The sequence below is a fragment of the Phoxinus phoxinus genome (assembly GCF_949152265.1).
Source record: "Phoxinus phoxinus genome assembly, chromosome: 7".
NCBI lineage: Eukaryota > Metazoa > Chordata > Actinopteri > Cypriniformes > Leuciscidae > Phoxinus > Phoxinus phoxinus.
This window is the reverse complement of record NC_136882.1, coordinates 2,855,447-2,870,865: the sequence shown is the minus strand read 5'-3', so window position 1 is coordinate 2,870,865 and position 15,419 is coordinate 2,855,447. Positions and strand designations below refer to the sequence as shown.

The following is a 15,419-nucleotide window of genomic DNA, read 5'->3' as shown; positions in this document are numbered from 1 at the left end:
CACCACCTGGTCCGCTGCCACCATGAAAGCTGCTGCAGACATTGGACTCTCCCCTGTGAAAAAAAAAAAGTTAATAATATTATCAGAGTCATACAGGAAAATCCATCAATTTAAATGTCACTACTTGATTTTACCACACACAAATTGTGTTCCCTCTCACTTACCGCATACAATAATGCAGTGCTTCTCAATTATTTTCTGTTACGCCCCCCCCCAGGAAGAAGTAAACATTTCGCGCCCCCCAACTCTCCGCCTCGACTGTAAATAGTATAATTTGTCTATAAAATTGTTATAAGTACACCTCTGCATAACATTGTATCCTTATTAACATTAAAGAAAACAAAAAAGAAAAAAGAAAGAAATATAGATCAACTTAAAACAAAGAATAACTTTATTAACATTGTTTTTTAGTCTGTAACAAAGAAAGGCTTAAAGTGCATCAATTTGCCAGAAATTAAAATATATAATCAATAAATAAATTTAAAAAAATCAAATTGATCAGCAACATTAACTCTCAAACACTTTGACCTATAAAACAAAAATAAATAAAACCATTTTTGAAAATAAAATTAAATGTAATCAATAAATAATAATACATTCAAATTGATCAGCAACATTAACTCAGGAACACAGTAGCATTCACAAAGCGAGACGATTGTTGGCAATATTCGGCACGTTTTCGCTGAAAAAACTCAAGTGGCTTATCTAAAAATAAGTGGCTTAGCGTGATTGGGGTGTAATGTCTTTAAGTGACGCCTTAATTTATTTGGCTTCATGCTGTCCGCTGCCAATATTTTTAGACACAGTAAACATACTGGTCTTTCTTCGTCTCCCACCGTAGTCACGGTGAAGCCAAGCGCAATATACGCTTCGTCATATTTCCTCGTCTTAGCTTTCGGGAGACTTACGTTTGTCTCGTTATCTCCGTCTCTCTCCGCCTTTCTTTTCATCCCTGTTAAATATTTTTCCATGTTGTTTGTTATCTACACTTCATATCTCCTGCTCTGTACTCTTGTTCGGTGCAAAAAATAACCACTTCCTGAAAAAGCATGTTCTTCGGGGTCTCGCGCGCCCCCCCTGGCATCGCTCCGAGCCCCCCTAGGGGGTCGCGCCCCACTATTTGAGAAGCACTGCAATAATGCATGGTGTGGGTGGCAGGTGTTCTGTCTGAACCTCAGCTGCAATGCAAGTTTTGTCGACCATGTGGAACATTCTTGCATTATCATCTTTGAAGTGTAAAAGTAGCATCAACACTGCTCCAGAGGGTCCACCACCAGCTTGAATTTCTGCTCTCTGTTTTGAAGCTATGCTTGACTTCTCAAGTGGAAGAGATTGCAATTAGTCTAGAACTCTAGCAAATTTAGCTGCCATGGCCTCCTCAAATGCCTCATTGATGTGAAAGAGAAAGAGCTGGAGTTCATGTAGGATTGAAGGAGCTGATGATTGTTTTCCAGACCCTTGCAAACATTTTTGAAGTTTTGTGTCCTGCTCACACATTGTTTGAAGTATGAGTGTTTGCTCTCAAACCTCATTGTCCACAAGCGAATGAGAGGGCCAAACCTCATGATCAGCAATGGATAGTGTAGGAGACAGTGATGCTTTGGTTTCAGTTTTTCAGAGGGAAACAGATGCTTCCTTGTTTCAAGATATTCTTGAATGTGGACCTAAAGGAAACTAACTTGGACAGCAGATATTTTGGGGGAACAGACTAACCCAATCCCGATACTTGTCCCCAGAGGAACTGTGCCGAACGTGGAGACTCCATTTTTTGTCCCCGGCCCCCTTTCCTTCTCGGAAGTCTGCCTTTCCTCCTTTGTTTGTCCCTGCCTGGGGGGCTTCCGGGCTCGCCTGATCAATCCTCTCCTCTTCCAGGAGCCACCCTGGGGTACCCCCCAACTCCTGCACCTCCATGGGCTCTGGAGCTTCCTCTCTTGCTTCTGGGGCCTTCCGACCCTAAACTGGGGTCAGGGCATCCATTCCACTGCCCTGTCCTTTTTTATGCCCAATCCCTCCTTTAGGCTTCCTTTTTCCTCTTTCCCCCACTCTGGGCTATCCCCCAACTCCAAAACCTCCTGGGAGGCATGTTCCCTGGGTCCTATTTCTGGAGCCTGGGTCTGGGCGGCTAGGCTTGACTGGGACTGCCGGCTTGCCACTTTCCGGCGCCCTTCTGGGACCGATGATGTCTCTCCCCCACTTGCTTGTGCGCCCTGCCTTTGGATTCTAACTTTTGGGGAGGGAGGACCGGCACGCCCCTCCTGTAGCGCCCCGACCTCTGACGCTTGATTCGTTCCTGCTCCCACCTCCCCCCGAGCATGTGTCATCAGGCGGGAAATAGCCTACATTTTGGCGGGCCCACTTTATGGCTATGTCCAGTGCCTCCCTCCAGCGTTCCTTGGAAGCATGTGCAACCGCCCCTCTGGCCGAATCTAGGGCCTGATGATAATGATCCCCTAAGATGTCAATGCCCGTATTTAACCAATTCTTAGCATTCCCAAAGATCAGCCATTCTGTGGCGACCTTTGGGAAAGCAGGCTGGATTCCCGAAGAAATCTGGTGGGCCATTCTCTCCAGCCTGGCTGGTGGGCTGTCCCTATCTGGAGCTACTTGCATCTCCGTCACATGGTGGTAAGCCCTAACAAACTTGTACAATACCCTAATCAGGGCCTTGAACTCTTGATCCTCCATTTCAATTCTCCAAAACTCCGAAACACTCTCTCTTCATTCACTCGGTTTTCTGCCTGAACAAACAAAAAGACCAGTCAAATATATAAGCTTATATATAGGACAATATGAGTCATACAGAAGGATAATATGCATGTTATACAATTGTGCAATGTCAATGTCACATTTATTTATATAGCACATTTCCAAGGCCAGGGCCTACCAAAGTACTTCACAGTAAAAATACACAAAAATATTAGTCACAGACTGATACAATAAAAACAATAAAATAACAAAATACTAAGAATAAAGGTACACATACAATACAACATTCATCAAGGCGGCTCCCCTGTGCCAAAAGCTACTTCAAACAAATGACTCTTAAGCAATGATTTAAAAGTGGACAGGCTACTAGCAGTCCGCACAGCTACAGGCAGTGAGTTCCAGAGAGTGGGAGCTGCCACTGAGAAGGCTCGATCACCATTGGATCTCAGTTTCGATCTAGGAACCTCCAGGACCATCAGACTGGCTGAACGGATACATTTAACGGATACATTTAAAAACAAATAAAATAACCTTAAAATCAATCCCATACTTTACTGGAAGCCAGTTAAGCAATGCGAGCACTGGAGTAATGTGCTCCCGCTTCTTCCTGCCGCTTAAAAGACGAGCTGCTGCATTCTGTACAAGCTGCAGACGATAGAGCTCAGACTTCCCAATGCCTGTATACAAGGAATTACAGTAATCCAGGCGAGAGGTAATAAAAACATGAATAACTTTTTCCAGGTCAGCTTGTCTCAGATACGGTTTGACTTTAGCTATCAGTCTAAGCTGAAAATAGCTAGCCTTAAACACAGCACTGACCTGCTTATCCAGTTTAAAAGAACTGTCAACAATCACTCCAAGATTCCTGGCATGGGATCTTAAGTGAGGTGCTAGTTGGCCAAGGGAGCTGGTAAGAACCTGAACCAACTCTGGACGACCAAACAAGACAACCTCAGTTTTATTCTCATTAAGTTTGAAAAAGTTTAGGTCCATCCATGTCTTAATATCGCTCATGCAGTTTATCACGGCCTGCAAAGATTCTTTAGCTGGAACCTTTAGCGGTAGATACACCTGCACATCATCAGCGAAGCAGTGGAAGGAGATGCCATGCTTCCTGAAAAATGGATCCCAATAGTAGCATATACAGGGTGAATAGGAGTGGACCCAGAACTGACCCCTGCGGTACCCCACAGGTAAGAGGGGCCACTGAGGAGGAAAACTGTCCCATTTGTACAGAAATTGAACTGTCGACTCAAACCACTTTAGGACAGTGCCTTTTAAGCCAACACAGTGCTCTAAGCACCACAGAAGAATTTTATGATCAACTGTGTCGAAGGCTGCAGTCAAATCAAGCAGAATTAGAATGGCACAATTGCCAGTATCAAGGTGTAAGAACAGATCATTAAAAACTTTTAATAGAGCAGTCTCCGTGCTGTGACGAGACCTAAAACCAGACTGAAACTGTTCACAAACATCAGCTGTTTTTAAAAATTCTTGGACCTGAATTAACACAGCTCTTTCTAAAACCTTTGAAATAAAAGGGAGCTTAGAAATGGGTCTAAAATTAGACAAAACCAGAGGGTCTAAGTTCTTCTTCTTCAGAAGAGGCTGAACTATGGCATGTTTAAAGGAGGATGGAACGCAGCCAGAACTAAGACACAAATTGATACATTTCAAAATAAAAGACTCCACTGAACAGAAGACCTCCTTAAACAGACATGATGGAATACTATCTGTTTGACAGTTAGCAGGGCGTGAATGTGCAACTATCTCATTCAGTTCAGAGAGAGAGACTGGTTCAAAGCTGTCAAAGACAGCTGTGCTTGCTAGAGGAGCTGAGGGGACCTGAGCAGACCGAGAGAGTGGGATTCTAATAGCAGAGATCTTATCTGTAAAAAAACTGCAGAAAATCCTCAAACAAGCTAGAAGAAGGCTCCATACAGACAGCATCACCAGAGTTCACCAGTGAATCAAATACATTAAAAAGAACCTGAGGCTTATGAGCATTTTTTGACACAAGTGAGGAGAAATATTCAGTTTTTGCAGTTTTTACAGCCTGCTGATAATTAATAAGACTGTCCTGAAGGAGTTCCCTAGAAATTTGAAGATTGTCCGTGGACTCATTCAGCCAGGGCTCCTTCTGTGGCTTTATGCGCTTTAAAGTCATGGGTGCAATCGAATCTAAAATCTTAGTACAGAGAGAATCAAACATTGCTATGCATTCATCCACACTACGGTAATTAAGATCATCCAGAGAGTATAAAAAAAGAGTCTTTAAAAATAGCACAAAACAACTGTGGAGTTCCAGAATTAAAAACACGAAGACGGCGCAGAGGAGCTGCAGAGAGTGAGCAGGCACAGAAATGGAAAATAAAACAGGTAAATGGTCAGATAAAAGTGTGTGGCCGATCTCAGTTATCTGTATGTCCAGCCCATATGACAGCACAAGATCCAAAATATGACCCTTTTCATGCGTGGGCTCCCGAACAGACTGCATAAGGTTAAAAGAGTCAATTACATTCATAAAGTCTTTGACCAGAGGTCTGTTCTCACAACACACATGTATATTAAAATCGGCAACAATCAAAAAGTGGTCATATTTAAGAGTGACACCCGATACAAAGTCTGCAAAGTCCCGAACAAAGTCTTTGTTGAATTTTGGTGGCCGATAGACCACCGCACAGAGAAGAGTTTCCGAAAGCTTTACCTCAAAGAGTTGCAACTGAAAGCTGGAGTAGCCTGCAGTTGAAGATTGTTGACAGCATAAAGTAGATTTAAAAATGGATGTCAGTCCTCCACCTTTACCGGTAATACGAGGAGAGTTGAAGTAGTTGCATCCAGGGGGAAGAAGCTCCGATAAAGGAGCAAGATCACCTTCACGGAGCCAGGTTTCCGTCAGGAACATAAAATCCAAATTACGTGCGATAAAGAGATCGTTCAGTAAAAACGTTTTGTGTGTGACAGATCTCACATTCAGCAGAGCCAGATTTAAAATAAGAGTGTCAGATGCAGACAGGACATGCTTCAGGGAGGACATGCGAAGGTCGCCCAAGCACACGACCCGGACACCCCCGCGTTTACCACGTCTTCTGCACCGTCTCTTGGAAGCATGATAGAGAGGAGGGCGCCTCAGGAAGGCCGGTATTTCCTCAAGGCATGGAGGTGGAGGTGAGCTTTTCAGCAGGTCAGGTTTAAACTGATTGCTGAAGACTCCAATCTCAAGCAGAGTTTGGCGATCATAGGTGAGAAACGATAGTACGCCTTGGCAACATAGGTAAAATAATAATAAATATAAAACAAAGACAGAGTGGAGTGACAGACGGCCAGCCAAACATCTCTGCGCCATCTTGTCAGATTGTAGATTGTGAAGGGCACATTCACTTCCTGATCGCCACAACATCACTGTCATTTGGTATACTCACCTCTATTGGCATGTAGGCTTTTTTCTCCTTCAATGCAGACCTTCTGGCCTGGCATTCAGGGCACTGCGCTATCTACAAGGTTTAATGTTTTGTGTTAAGTAATGTAGTGCTTTGGGTTTAAAATAATATGCCAAAAATAATTAAGCTGGAATAAAACTCACCCATTTGCGGATGTCCTCTTCCAATCCAGGCCAGTAGAATCTGGTGCTGATGGCGTCAAGAGTTTTCTCCATGCCACAATGACCCCCCTGATTACTGGCATGAAGGCTAACAAAAACATAATAAGCCTCCTCTGGTGACGTGACCACTTTTGCCAAATGTTCGCCTCGCTTACACCTCTGGCATACATAATGAAGCACGCCATCTAATGTGGATAACACAAAGGCTCAGGTAACTTCCTGTGCTTGTGCCACTAAAAACAATTTCCTTAACTGGCAACTTAACGATTTTAACAAGGATGCATCTCCTAAATTATTAGCACCTTGGCAATTATTAGACAGCTGATTTGAAGACAAGCAACTTGTCAAGGTTTGCTAGGCCTTTTTGAGCAAACTACCACTTTTTGTAGGATTGTAACATGTCATTAAAGTGTAATAAATCAGTCAGATTTAATAACATCCTGACAGAGGATTTAATGAAATGTTGAAACCCAGGGATGTGGTTGCCATGTAAGTGTGTAACATAGGCTTTATAAAATTTGCAATGAACATAGTGAACATAGACATCACTACAAACAACAAATTAGATATATGCAACATTTCTCTTGCAGTAATAACAATGTGTAATAATAATAGGTTGCAGTACTTTTCACTACAGTATACTGTGCTTTGTATACATTTTTCTATGGTTGTGAATATAATAATTTGTATTGGTCCTCAATATGTCTTTGTCACTGTCTCACATTTGTCATTACAGATGTACATGCTAAGAACATCATAGTTTTGAATAAAACCAGAACCCAAATGCCCAATTCCCATTACAACCATTAAAGGTCATGACAATGTGGTTTCCCTAATATGTGTCAGCAGCATTTTGATTGTTCATATGAAATATATTTGGATAAATAAATTACATATTTTAGTTATAACATATTGCAGAAGTTAACACAGGCACATTGCCTTGAAAGTGCTAAATGTCTTCCCAGATTTATAGCACCTGTGAACAATGATTTAACTGGGAATTTAATGGCCAGTGCTTGCGTTACAAAACAAATTTATTGGCACCAATGTTATAATGTAATCACCTGTAAAATGAACAACAGCTGTATATATTTTCTTACACCAAAATTCTGACAAATGCATAAACCATTTTAAGTGGTTTAAAGGGTTGCATGGTAAAAAAAACTCCCACGAGACATGTCACTTACACACAATTATTAGACATTTTTCATGGCCTTTAATGTTGGGCTTTATAGCATACAATTGGAGCCCTTACTGTGTAAAATACTTGCATTCTACATGTAGTATTGGATACAGTAGGTAGTCAACCAGAATGCCTATTACCGCCACGCTAATCTCGCGTAGCCAGACCTTCAGACTGACGGCTGAAGGTCTGGAATTCATAGCAGCTTTCTTTGACCAAGGCCCGCCCATAAGGCCGTTTGACCGACATGTCAAACAACCAATTACAGTTCGTTTCGTTCAGCGTCACGTTTCGGAGCGTGGAAATGTCCCCACAACAACAGACCGGCGTGCAACAAGTCAGTCAGCATAGAAAATATCTTAAAGATAAAATAATCTCTTAAAGAGTCTATGCTGTGAAGTGAACCTCGCATACTTTTGAGAATCCTACGTTTAGCTGATCTTGATAAATGCAAAATAATAAAATAATACAACCTGCCTGATTTACAAATTCATATATATATATATATATATATATATATATATATATATATATATATATAATTTTCTGGCTTTTATTTTGATTCAAAACAAATGTTTATTGTAATGGTCATTTTAGATCATTTTAAGACTTTTGTTTATCTTAATTTTATTACTGCTCAGTTGTGGCAGCATTAATATGAGAAATAATGCTGATTATATAGAAACAGTATGCTGATATCTTCCTGGAACAGTAATCTGTATCAAAATGTATTAAAATGATAATATGACTTGAAAGTGAAAGGACATAAATGTAATAAGGGCTTCAATAATATATTTAATATAATATAACTGAAAAGTTGCATCATAATTTGTTTTCAGAAATGCATAAACATTCCTGGAAGAGGAGTGGCTGCATAGTCATGACCTGCTTCAGCTGTCACCTCAGTAACTACTTCATCGTCTTGGGCGTCGTTGGATGGTATGGTTTGAACTCTAACTCGTTCGTAAACAGACTCACGTGAAGTTTCTCCCCAGCTGTTCCAAATAAAGCGGGTCGGGACCGCGCTTAGTTCAAGTTCAAGTTCAAGGAGTCTTTATTATCACCAGGGAGTAATTCGTTGTGCAGCAGCATGAGACATAAGTAACACACAAATTATACAAAACAACAACCATACAATCAAAACAAAATAAATATATACTACACAGAAGTCCACATCTCACATTGACTAATTAAAACAACCTATAGCAGCAGGGACAAAGGAGTTTTTGTATCTGTTGGTCCTGCATTTAGGCAGACTAAATCTGCGGCCCGACGGCAACAAAATGAAGCAGCTGTTCAGGGGGTGACTTGGGTCAGCCAAGACTGATTGTGCTTTCTTGAGGGTCCTTGTCTCATATATAGAATTTAAGTCAGTCAGAGGGTTGTGGGAAATTTTGCCACATACTTTAACTATATATTGCAGCCTGATCCTATTTTTAAGCGTAAGGGGCCCAAACCAGCTCACAAGGGCAAAAGAAAGAATGGATTCAATATAACAACAATAAAACACCCGTAAACAACAAGTTTACGATAAAAAAAACATGCGTTGATGTGATTTCTTACAGACAGCGTCAACTTGTGGCTCAAAGGGGAGTTTGCCATCGATTATAATGCCAAGGTATTTGTATTGTTTCACCACTTCTATATCTTAGTCATTAATAAGGGTAGAAGAGAGGATAGGAGGGTGGTTCTTTCTAAAATTGATCAACATTTCTTTAGTTTTTGCCACGTTAATATTAATAAAAGACGACTTACACCACTCTGTAAAATCATTGTGTGTCAGCAACGACACTATTACCGAATCGTCAGCAAACTTAATAATATGACGCCTGGTGTGCTGGCTTTGGCATGCGTTTGTATATAAAATAAACAAGGACGCAGCCCTGGGGGGAACCAGTAGAGGAAAGGAGGACATCAGATAAAATACTATTCACTCTCACGCGTTGAGACCTGTTAGTTAAAAAGTTAATCAACCAACAGATAAGACAAGGATCGATATTAAAAGTACTCTTTAAAATCCCTGCTAAAATATGTGGTTGGATACAATTAAAAGCTGAGGAAAAGTCAATAAAAAGCAGCCGCACAAAGCTCTTTGCACCCTCAAGATGTGAATAGATCAAGTTAAAAAGAGTACATGCTGCGTCTTCCACTCCCCGGTTCGGTCTGTAGGCAAATTGAAACGGATCCAGTTGATCCCGGACAGAGTTCAAAAGATCGTCTTTCACGATCTTTTCTAACGTCTTCATAGTGAGGGACGTGAGTGCCACAGGCCTAAAATCATTAAGAGACTCTGGAGATTTATTTCGGTGTGGAGATGTAAGGACATTTTAAAAATAAAACAAAAAATGTCTGCCAGCTGTTCCGCAGAGTTCTTTAATATACGGCCTCCAATGCCATCGGGGCCAGGACTTTTCCTTTCCTTTATACCTCTAAAGAGTGTCAAGACCTTGTTTCTGTCAACCTGGACGTTATTAAAAACTGACAGCTCCTCACTAAAATCATGAATATTAAAACGATTATAAAAAGTGTTCAAGTCATTTGAGGGTACAAGGTCTGACATGCCATTTAGGGAAATTGGACACTTCTTAGGCTGCATCCCCATCATGGCTTTCACACCCTCCCATGCAGGACGTGAGTTGCCTGTGCTCAGCATGTTCTCAACTTTATCCTTATAATTTATTTTTGCAAGCTTAAGTTCCTTTTTAGCTTGTTTTTGAAGTACTCTGTATTGAGTCATGTTACCTTGATTAAAACTAATATTTTGATGATTAATTATGCTTTTGACAGATTTGGAGACCCATGGTTTATTATTTGGATATATGGTAATGAGTTTACAAGGGATGACTAAGTCCTCACAGAAGGTGATGTATGCTGAAACAGTCTCTGTGAGCTCATCAATGTCCTTACATTCGTTTTTGAAAAGATCCCAGTCAGTGCAGCCGTAACATTCCTGTAGACACTGGATAGAGTCCTCTGACCAAACCGGAACCCACTTCCGTTCCTGCTTGTTTCTCTTCAGTACCGGTTTGTAAGACGGAACCAAATAAACAGAGTTATGGTCAGACATGCCAAAAGGAGCTCTGCTGTAGGATTTATAAGCACTTACGGCCTACGATAAGGCTTACGACCAGTAGCGGCAGTGTAATCATCACTGATAAAGGGCCGGCTACAAACAAATGTGCTGCCTCTAAGGATCGTAAACTTCGGTCCTTCTACTAGTTTAATAGCATGTATCCACTTCTTTCTTAGACATTTATCGCTATGAAAACCATGAAAACTCAAATATGGTTGCCGCTGCTTATTATTTTTGCAAAAGGGACACAGTGACACGTTGATGTAGCTTCAGCCATTGTTATTTCGACCGGAAGTGGCTTTACACAACAAACGCTTAACCGGATGTGCGTTCTAACTTCTGTGAAAAAGGCCTATAGGTGTCCAGATAATACTGATTATGAGGACTGGACTGGTGAACCAACATCATAATTTGCATCATCATCAGATGCTGCTCCTAGCAATTTTGAAGACAGACTGAAAGCTACAACCAGTGGAAGACAAGGGAGAAGTAGTGTGAGGGGAAGAGGAAGAAGCAGTGTGAGGGGAAGAGGAAGAAGCAGTGTGAGGGGAAGAGGAAGAAGTAGTGTGAGGGGAAGAGGAAGAAGTAGTGTGAGGGGAAGGGGAAGAGGAAGAAGTAGTGTGAGGGGAAGAGGAAGAATTAGTGTGAGGGGAAGAGGAAGAAGTAGTGTGAGGGGAAGGGGAAGAGGAATAAGTAGTGTGAGGGGAAGAGGAAGAATTAGTGTGAGGGGAAGAGGAAGAAGTAGTGTGAGGGGAAGGGGAAGAGGAAGAAGTAGTGTGAGGGGAAGAGGAAGAAGCAGTGAGAGAGGAAGAGGAAGAAACAGTGAAAGGGGAAGAGGAAGAAGTAGTGTGAGGGGAAGAGGAAGAGTGGGGGGAAGAGGAAGAAGCAGTGAGAGAGGAAGAGGAAGAAACAGTGAGAGGGGAAGAGGAAGAAGTAGTGTGAGAGGAAGAGGAAGAAGTAGTGTGAGGGGAAGAGGAAGAAGTAGTGTGAGGGGAAGAGGAAGAAGCAGTGTGAGAGGAAGAAGTAGTGTGAGGGAAAGAGGAAGAGGAAGAAGTAGTGTGAGGGGAAGGGGAAGAGGAAGAGGAAGAAGTAGTGTGAGGGGAAGAGGAAGACCAACTGACTTGGATACTCTTTCTGATACTGAAGAGAGATGGCATGATTCAGACGAACATGAATCTGACATTGTACCACCTGAGCCCATCTTCAAGCCAGAACGTACACCTGGGCCTCAAGTTATCACTTCTAAAGATTACAGCCCTCTAGAGTTATTTTAACTCTTTTTTTCATCCGATGTCTGCCAGACAATTATAAAAAACACAAATGCCTACTCTGCTGAGCACCAGAACCGCACAAGGAGATTAAAGCAGGAGATGTGCCAAAAGGACTTGTTTAGTTTCCTTTCAGTTGTTCTGTACATGGGTCTGGTAAAGCTACCAGCAGTGCCAGACTACTGGAATGGATCCAGGCTTTTCAATTTTAGCTTCCCGGCATTAGTCATGTCCTGCAGAAGATTCAAGGCAATCTCCAATGCACTTCACATCAGCGATCTAAAGGTGGAATGCGGAAAATATGAAGAAAACAGGTACCCCTGATTACGACCGCCTGTGCAAAGTGAAGCCCTTATATGTGCAGCTTCGTGACCGGTGCAAGAGCTTCTTTCATCCTGACCAAAACATCTCAGTGGATGAAAGAATGGTAGCTTCCAAAGCACTCATTAGTCTGAAACAGTACCACAGGGACAAGCCAACCAAGTGGGGGTATAAGCTCGTTGTGCTCGCAGATTCACGGCTTGGCTATACATGGGATTTTTTAGATATATGAGGGAAAATCCCCCACAATTCAAAACCCAAAGAACAAGGGGCTGAGCTATGAATCTGTAGTAGCTTTAGTAAATCCCAAGGTCTTGGGTACCGGCTACAAGCTCTATGTAGATAACTTCTACACAAGCCCAATGCTCTTCCGGGATCTCCTTGAAAAACGGATCTTCGCCTGTGGGACCATCAGAAGCAACCGGAGAGGCTTCCCCCAAACCACTGAAAATAAACTGCCCAAAAAAGCCCCTAGCGGGTTCATTAGGTGGATCAGGGATGACAAACTTCAGTTTGTTGAGTGGAAGGACACAAGAGAAGTTATGATGTGCTCCTCCTTCCATTCAGCTAACAGAGACCAGACGGTGCAGAGGAGGGTCAAGACACCTGATGGGCAATGGGTATAAAAGATGGTCACCATTACTGCTGCAGTGTCCGTTTGTTTGGTTTTCACACAGAAACATGGGAGGTGTTGACATGTCTGATGCCCTCATTGGATATTATACCATCCTTAGAAAAAACTGAAAGTGGTACCGGTCTCTCTTTTACCATTTTGTGGACATCGCTGTCGTAAACGCCTTCATCATTCAACAGCAGCTGGCTAAAATAAAACAAAAGAAGGCAAAAAGTCAGAGGGAGTTTCGAGAAGCTCTGGTCAGTCAGCTTGCCACCACCGGCACCACCTGCATCCTCTGCTACACCTGCTCCTCCTGACTCCCAGCATGCCTGCCACAAGCCAAAGGATATCTGTACATCTAAACGTGCTTTCAAATGAAAGTGCAGAATGTGCCACATGAAGACACCAGTCTTCTGCCCTGCCTGTGATGCTGCCCTCTGCTTCCTGCCAGAGCGGGATTGCTTTACAGTATTTCTGAATTGCTAAAACACTAAAATCCATTTGCAAAACCAAAGTTGCAAGTGTACAAACCACTTTATTGATAGAATCACACTGTTTGCAGAACTTTAAACACTTCTCATGTGGTTAGACACAACTAGCAAATCGGAATCACTCTTTGTGCAAAACTGTAAACACATTGTCATTCACAAAGCACATGTAGCATTGTGGTGCACTTCAACTCAGAATGGCAAACACAGCCCCCAAAAGTGAAACACAAGCAACACACTATTGTCATTGGTAACACACAACCACTCAAAATTGAACACAACTGTTTCAAATCAGTAATGTGTTGCACCTAGAGGAGGAGGAGGAGGAGGAGACATAGGAGGAAGAGGAGGAGGAGGAACAAGAGCCATCATTTCCAATGAAATTAGAGCAACGATCATACACCATGTTATGGTTCATGGAATGAGTATGAGGGAAGCAGGACTATGTGTTCAACCAAATATAAGCAAGTTCTCTGTGGCCTCCATTGTCAGGACATTCAGAGAAGAGAACAGGTAAGTGTACTATCATTTGTGGTCCTTCAAACTCACAGTACAGTATGTACAGTTGTGGAACGTCTCAGTAAATTACTGTAACATATCTCTAAAAATTGGCCCTTTTCTTGCAGTATTACTGTAAAACTAATAGTATTTTATGTATTGTACATATTTGGTGACATTTCAATGCATTAGGCCTGTCTGTACAATTCTAACAAGAGGTTTTATTTGCTAGAATTGAAAGACTGCCACATGCCGGTGGAAGGAGAGGTATGTTCTCACAACAGCAGGAGACCATTATTGTCAATATGGTCCTTCAAAATAATCTCATTCGTCTGCGTGAAATACAACAGCGAGTTGAGGAAGACAACGTGAACTTTGAAGGAATCAACAGTGTGAGTCTCTCCACAATTGACCGTGTCCTGAAACGCAACCTGATAAGTCTCAAACAAGCCTACAGAGTACCATTTGAGAGAAATTCTGAAAGGGTAAAAGAGCTACGATATCACTATGTACAAGTAAGTAATCATGTCTAGAGATTATACAGCACTGAGTTACAATACATCTTTACTGTGTAAAGTACTGTGTGTAGCACATGTATACAGAGGCATGAAGTCTGGAATGCTGTCATTTACGTTACTTCAAAAATGTATTTTTGTTCATTTCTATAGAGAATGTTTCAACTGGATTCCAGGGAGAGGCCTCATGAGTGCATATTCTTGGATGAAGCTGGCTTCAATCTCACCAAGAGGAGAAGGAGAGGCCGCAACAGTATTGGTCAACGTGCCATTGTAGAGTTGCCAGGGCAGCGTGGTGGCAACGTGACCATATGTGCTGCCATCAGCAGCTACGGGGTTATTCACCGCCATGTGACTTTTGGGCCTTACAACACTGCCCATCTTATAACGTTTCTGTATGCTCTACAGGAAGAACTAATGAGACGTGAACAGAGAGGTGATGAGCAGGCAGAGCCTCCCATGTATGTGGTAATCTGGGACAATGTGAACTTTCACCGTGGTCCTAGAATTCGTGAGTGGTTTGAAAATAACCCACGTTTCATAAATGTGTGCCTCCCACCATACTCGCCCTTCCTTAATTCCATTGAAGAATTTTTTTCTGCATGGAGGTGGAAGGTCTATGACAGAAATCCTTATGCACAGGAAAATCTCATTCAGTCAATGGATGCAGCATGTGACAACATTGGATTGGAAGCAATTCAAGGTTGGATTCGGCATGCTAAAGGATTCTTTCCCCGTTGTTTAGCAAGGGACAGGATTGCCTGTGATGTTGATGAGGTCCTGTGGCCTGACCGTGCCCAGAGGCATGATACTGAGGCAGAATGATTCCAAGACATTGCTTGCTTTTGATCTGCTGCATATTTTGTTTGTGACTACTTTTTTATATGTGTGCAGGATTGTGCAAGTACTTCACAATAAATATAATTTTTCCCCTGCTCTGCCCTGAGTGCAGTGTTTTGCATTTATCTCTGTAGTGTGTAATGACTGCTGTGTAGTGTTTATGCATTAGCTGGATGTGTGTGTTATCTGAAAACAGTGTTTGGTTTTGGGTAAAGATAACATAGTTCTGAAGCAATTGTTTGATATAGCAAGACAAGTCAAAGGTTTTGACAGTGTAGCTTAAGTTTGGTGATTTGTGTTTAAGGTTTTG

The 15,419-nt window shown here is 42.0% G+C and overlaps 1 protein-coding gene across 1 annotated transcript; it reads left to right on the top strand.

Moving 5' to 3' along the window:
* The first annotated feature begins 13,680 nt into the window (after positions 1-13,680).
* LOC307001545 (uncharacterized protein) lies at positions 13,681-15,205 on the top strand. Its single transcript, XM_079618181.1, has 3 exons — positions 13,681-13,769; positions 13,987-14,269; positions 14,423-15,205. Exons 1-3 carry the CDS (start codon positions 13,684-13,686, stop codon positions 15,092-15,094), a joined length of 1,041 nt encoding a protein of 346 aa, XP_079474307.1. The 5' UTR covers positions 13,681-13,683; the 3' UTR covers positions 15,095-15,205.
* The last annotated feature ends 214 nt before the right edge of the window (positions 15,206-15,419 follow it).

Excerpts from the sequence above, each read along its gene's own strand:
- LOC307001545 (XM_079618181.1), top strand. The coding sequence starts at position 13,684 with ATGAGGGAAGCAGGACTATGTGTTCAACCAAATATAAGCAAGTTCTCT. Across the intron at positions 13,770-13,986 it reads ACATTCAGAGAAGAGAACAG|AATTGAAAGACTGCCACATG; the intron begins GTAAGTGTACTA and ends TTTATTTGCTAG. Across the intron at positions 14,270-14,422 it reads TACGATATCACTATGTACAA|AGAATGTTTCAACTGGATTC; the intron begins GTAAGTAATCAT and ends TCATTTCTATAG.